The 6,113-nt window shown below is 44.8% G+C and overlaps 1 protein-coding gene across 1 annotated transcript; it reads right to left on the bottom strand.

Moving 5' to 3' along the window:
* Window positions 1-342: 342 nt before the first annotated feature.
* ATP5MC3 (ATP synthase membrane subunit c locus 3) lies at window positions 343-5,906 on the bottom strand. The gene is made up of 5 exons (XM_079983584.1): window positions 5,784-5,906; window positions 5,558-5,669; window positions 3,901-3,978; window positions 2,703-2,899; window positions 343-587 (listed from the first exon to the last, which is right to left on the bottom strand). The coding sequence occupies exons 2-5, from the start codon at window positions 5,597-5,599 to the stop codon at window positions 473-475; spliced, it is 432 nt and encodes a 143-aa protein (XP_079839710.1). The 5' UTR covers window positions 5,600-5,669; window positions 5,784-5,906; the 3' UTR covers window positions 343-472.
* Window positions 5,907-6,113: the final 207 nt, after the last annotated feature.

The following is a 6,113-nucleotide window of genomic DNA, read 5'->3' as shown; positions in this document are numbered from 1 at the left end:
TACATATAAAAGGACAAGGTCCAAGATCTGCTATATGAATTAAGGGTAAGTTATCTACATTTGCTAAAGCACTGCAGGTAGCTTGCTTTTATGGAGATCCATATATATATATATGCAAGTTCCATAACAAAATACAACATATAATTGTGGAAGCCAGGTTTGTTGCTTGATAAAGCTGAAGTCGGGTGTTTAATATGATCTGTCAAGATTTACAATATTGTTGCACTGAGTTTGTCTCAATTTCTCTGATCTGGATTTCCCCTTCTAAGGTATAAATTTAGACCTTGCAGTGCTTGGGAAAACTTATGACGAAGTCAAAACACAAACATGACACAGGCAGAGTTTAAACTCGTTACCATCTTTAATTAAGCTGCTTTGGAAGTAGCATACATTCCATGATAAACATTTTTCGAACCCAGGTTCACAGAATCACATTGTAGTTCATTAATGCCAATGTTACACACAGATCTCTTCACATGGCGAACAAGATCAAGAAAGCAACCATCAGACAGAAGAGACCCATGGCTTCAGACAGGGCAAATCCCAGAATAGCATATGAGAATAGCTGCTGCTTCAGTGAAGGATTTCTGAAATAAAAGATAAAAGTCATGTTTGCATTTATTCTGAAGCAAGGTTTTTACAACAAATGCATCAATATTATAACCTATGCCGAGGGAAAAAAAGTTAGCAGCTTATGGAGCAAATTGCTTACACAAAGGGTTTAATAAAAAAGTTTGTGTGCAAGGCTTATTACACAGCAACTAAACAATAGTTTACACAAGTTTCGGCATGACTTCTCGGCCAAGTACCTGCAGCTCAAATGACTGAAAAGGCTGAGAACCATGTGGTTGTTGCTGAAAGCAATGCTATTTGGCAGGTGTAAGCATGTGAAGTGCATAGTCTTAACATTTCCTCTGGAAGAAGTGGGGAAACCTTCTACCTACAACTCCCATCAGCCCTAGCAAGCGTGGCCAGGGACTATGGGAACAGTAGTTCACCAACATATGGAGGGCCAAAGTCCCCTCTACCTGTTCTAACAAAGACAAGCACCAGCAATTATGTAATTTCACTGCTTACTAAAACTCAATTTATTTTCACACGACTTTGTTGGTCATTAATACCAGCTGCTTGTATTTATTAATTTTATGGCTTTGTATTATTTTGCATTGCAATTTTAAAATGTGTTTTGTACTATTCTGTCTGATAATTTGAAATGAAAGGCTGTGTGTATTTTAAAATATATAAAAAACACCATCCTGAAGCTACTCAGAAAGTGGGAGGTTGTGGCTACACAAGACTTACCACAAGAGTTAGTAATTTCAGCTGCCTCTTCCCATGGAAAGTTATACCCACCAAACTTGTTAGTGACATTGTGTGGCTCCCAACAGTCTCTACCTAAATTTGAATCTGTTATCTTGGCCAAAGCCACAGGCATAGTATGCTGTTATTATGCAATCCAGAAGAGTATTTAAGAAGTTTAGAACTGGAAAATTAAAGAATTCCCCTAATGCATGCAATCCCCCATCAGCACTAGTAACTGTAATCCATTTTATAGAGAGAGATTTTAAAGACCTCCCACTTTCAGTTGAATAGTTTCAATTGTAAACATTTAGTTAAGGACCAAGATGAGGCAAAACTGTTGTTTTTTTAAAAAAGAAAAGCTTCAAATGGCTTTAACAGTTTCATCTCTCCCAGTTCCTTGGTCTCAAGACAGGAAGTGTCTCATCCCATATCAAGCTGCCCAGGTGTTGAGATAACTGGCTGATGTCCTGCCCCAACCACCACCTCTATCAAAGGTAAGTTGTAAGATATGGATAGGCAAACTAAGGCCCGGGGGCCGGAGCTGGCCCAATCGCCTTCTAAATCCGGCTCGCGGATGGTCCGGGAATCAGTGTGTTTTTACATGAGTAGAATGTGTCTTTTTATTTTAAATGCATCTCTGGGTTATTCGTGGGGCATAGGAATTCGTTCTTTCCTCCCCTCCAAAATATAGTCCAGCCCCCCACAAGGTCTGAGGGACAGTGGATTGGCCCCCTGCTGAAAAAAAATTGCTGATTATAAGAGAAGGATTTCCTTCCATGAACAATACCTGAATTGTAGACTGCTCCTTTCAGAAGGCTTGCCTGGCAACAACAATATATTTGCACACGGCAAAGATCCTTCTGTTCAGCTAAACATTTTCAACATCCTGATCATCTTATGCTCCGACTTAACTATAAAAAGCATAGCTGCTGTTTCTATGCTTGTTTAATGACTGCAGAGGTTTTTAAAAGTCTTCTAAGCGACTTCAAAAGTTTTCTAACTTCAGCTCTACGGCAGTTAAGAAATGCATTAAGTAAACAGAATGAGTTATGCTTTGTTACTTTATACAAGCCCCAAGGTCTTCAAATTCCTGAGAGGTCTAATTTGCTACTCCTTCTTACGCTTGGGGCAAGTGCCCAGCCCTTCTGACAAACTTCCTTCCATCCACACCCATTCCGTCCCCAGTATTAAGGAGCTTTCCTCCTTAATCCCAGGGAGAAGACAAATGCAGAGCTGGCAGAAGCCCTGCACAGTTATTTCCAGCCTTCTCTGGGAGCCACAGCCAGGCTAACTGTGCCATGGGGGTGAACAGAACAAGCTACAGTATCCTGGAAAAAACAATGCTGTAACTTGAACCTCTTTCAGTATAATGCTGAAAGTTAGAAATAAAGGACCATTACCTGGCATAGCCAATGATTAAACTCCCGAAAACTGTTCCAATACCAGCACCGGAACCAGCCACTCCTACTGTGGCAGCACCAGCACCAATAAATTTGGCAGCCGTGTCAATGTCCCTGCTGATAGCACTAGTTTGAAACTCCCTTAGTGCTAGCTGACTGCCAGTGTTCTGAGCACCAGTAAGGAAAGTTGTGTTGCCCTGAAAGAAACAAGAAGAATTGGATTACATTTGGCACAGGTATTTGCTATAGACTTGTACTACGAAAGGCACAAGCTTCTACAGTAGGGAAGGAAAGGGGAGCTTTAAGACACATTTCTTTGGACAGGTGAGTGAGAAGATTTAGAAAGTGTTAGGTTCTTCCTAGGTTTTATTTTTTTAAAGAACCATGGGGGGAAGTGCCCAAAGCAATTATGATTCTGATGTCCCTAACAACTTCTGCCCATCTGGAACCATTGACAGCATGACGCAATCCCACAACCCTGGAAGCATTAATCCTACCGGACTGAAATTCTGCAAGAGAGGTTTAAGCAATCTACTGTGCTTTTTGCACTAAATGGCTTCAAGGCATATGGGGGGTGGGGCAAAACCTAAGCTACTCTGAACAGTACCTATATTGGAGACCACTTAGAAACAAACCAAAATATAAGCAGCTTCAAGATCCTTGGTATCATAATAATAATATTTATACCCCGCCCGTCCGGCTGGGTTTCCCCAGCCACTCTGGGCGGCTTCCAACAAAATATTAAAATACAATAGTCTGTCAAACATTAAAAGCTTCCCTAAACAGGGCTGCCTTCAGATGTCTTCTAAAAGTCTGATAGTTGTTTTTCTCTTTGACATCTGGTGGGAGGGTGTTCCACAGGGCGGGTGCCACTACCGAGAAGGCCCTCTGCCTGGTTCCCTGTAACTTGGCTTCTCGCAGCGAGGGAACTGCCAGAAGGCCCTCAGCGCTGGACCTTAGGGTCCAGGCAGAACGATGGGGGTGGAGATGCTCCTTCAGAAGCAGAGTACAAATAAACACTTTACTACGCATACTCAGCTGCAGGTCTGTGTTGTTCCAAGTTCAGACACTAAACACAAGGCAGCATGTGTTTGTCAAAAACTAAAATCTGACACTTTGTGGCAAGTTTTACTATTACAAGGCAACAACACATGGGCTCACCAGATCATTTAGGAAGCTACAGAATTGTTTAAGGTACCTCTGCAGTCCTGGCTTCTGGCCTAGACAACACCGTTGCAGAAATTGGTCTGTACAGAATTCTTGATCCAGTGCGCATCTGAAAAAGGAGGAGGATGAAGAAGTGTGTTAAAGTAATGGACACTCTCACAAAACTGCAACCATAGCCTTCAAAGCAATAACTACACAACATCCCAGCAGCTTTTAGATTCCTGGGATTTAGTTCTCTTTACAATCACAGTTCAGTAAGTCCATCCATTGAGGAAAATTCTTATTCCATGAAGCTCATCAATGGCTCATCAGGACTTGCAAAGGCACAATTTTGATCTCCAGTCATGCTTACTATAATGACTACAGCTAAGTCAATGCCCCTAAGAAAAAACTGCTCTTGAAGTCTGACCTTCACTTTTGGCACACGAGGGTTGGATAACACAGCTCACCAGAACCTTGTATTCCCATATGTTATTAAAGTGTTTTTGCTGTTGAGATAAGGATCTAGTTGGAACTCTAAGCAAGGATCTCCTCTATTTCTCTCCTTCCCATGCTATCAAGTGTTAACGCCATAACCAACAGCGAGATTTCAGAGACAGCTCATCTTTGGTGACTAACTTTCTTTTAGGACAGATTTCAGAGGCAGGTTAAGAGTGGGGAAAGTGTTTCCAGGTGAGATTTTATTTCAACAATCCTTCTATCTGCCCTTGTCTGCAACATCTCAAGCAAACAAGCCCACGGCTCATAATTCCTGTTTGCCTTCATTCTACAGGTACCACTAAGAAAGCTCAGAGCTCCTGTAGCACACTGTCGTTTGTAACGTTGGCACACATTGCCTAAAAGTGCTGCAACTCTGCTGTGCTCAATGACCTTCAGGCCACTCCCGACCCTACAGGTCTGCAAAAGCAATTCTAATATTTAAATCTTAAGAACCATTAAAAGACAGGCCTGGCGAATTCAGCCTAACTCGTTTTGTGGGGCAACCAAGCAATCTAACACCCCAAGACCAGTCAGCGCCCTCAGATAAGCACCCCCAGACCAGGAAACCAGTTCCCAGCGAATCCAGCAACACCCCTCCCTCCGCACTATAAGTCGATTGACAGATCGACCTGTCAATTAATTCACCCTAGCGGCCTAGCCCTCCAAGCACCGATTAAGAGGAAAGGCCTTATGAATGAATGGCTGAGAGGCTGCTGCGGCCTGTTCTTGCCCTTGGATCACCTACTCACTTTTAAGGTCACCCAGTTTTTCCACCCTATTTCTGCAGCAGTGGGCCAACTTGGGGGGGTGGGGCGGCATTTTGCAAGGAGGGCCGCATCGTCCTTAAACTTATGCATGAAACGCTGATAAGACGTGGAAAGCAAGCCCAGGCAGCAGCATGGAGGGCAGAGGAGAGAGAGGCATGAGACAAAAGTCTCCTTGCAAAAAGCACCATTAAGCCATGCCCTCCAAATGAATGACTCTTTGCAAAAAGACATGCCCTCCAAATGAATGACTCTTTGCAAAAAGACATGCCCTCCAAATGAATGACTTAACCGGGGTCGCCTCTGTCCCAGAGTCCAGATCCCCCCCCCAAAAAAAAACCCCCAATCAACGCCCCCAACCTTTTGCAAAGGAAAAAAAAAATCAAGGGCAAGACGGGGAAGCGACCCACTCTGATCAATGTGCAGGCCCCGCTGCCAACTCACCAAGGCGGGGGACCCGGCGGCGAGCTTGACACAGGCGAACATGGCTGCGGGCGGGCGGGCGGGCCGGTGGAGCAAGGGGCTGGGGGGTCCCGGGTCTGGGCCGTCTGGCTCGCTGCAGGGGAGGAGAAAGGAGAGTTTTAGGAGTCCAGCCGGCAGCGCTCTGGGAGCGGCAGGAAGGCTGAGCTCCCCGATGGAGGCGGATGCAAGGAGGGGATCCGGGGCCTACCTCGAACCCGGCAGCGGCAAGCAGAGGCTCGTCCGGCTGAGCTGGTGCAGCGGTAGAGGTCGAAGGGACTGCGAGCTCTCCGCGCAGGCGCCGGAGGGGCGGAGCGCCCGGATGAGGAGGGGCGGGCGGGGGGAGAGGAATTAAAAAGGGGGGAGCGACGCGTTCCTAAAGTCGCTTCCGTCGCGACTTTAATCCATAATATTGTGGTAGGAATGAAAGGAGGAAAGACTGCTAGCCGTATCGACAAGGAAAAACGCGCTTTTTAAATGATGATGATGATGATGATGCTGATGCTGTAATAATAATGCTGTAACAATAATAATAATCTGT

Source organism: Podarcis cretensis, assembly GCF_951804945.1.
Source record: "Podarcis cretensis genome assembly, chromosome: 1".
Lineage (NCBI taxonomy): Eukaryota > Metazoa > Chordata > Lepidosauria > Squamata > Lacertidae > Podarcis > Podarcis cretensis.
Note: the sequence above shows the minus strand (reverse complement) of the source record. Positions and strands in the feature narration are given on the sequence as shown.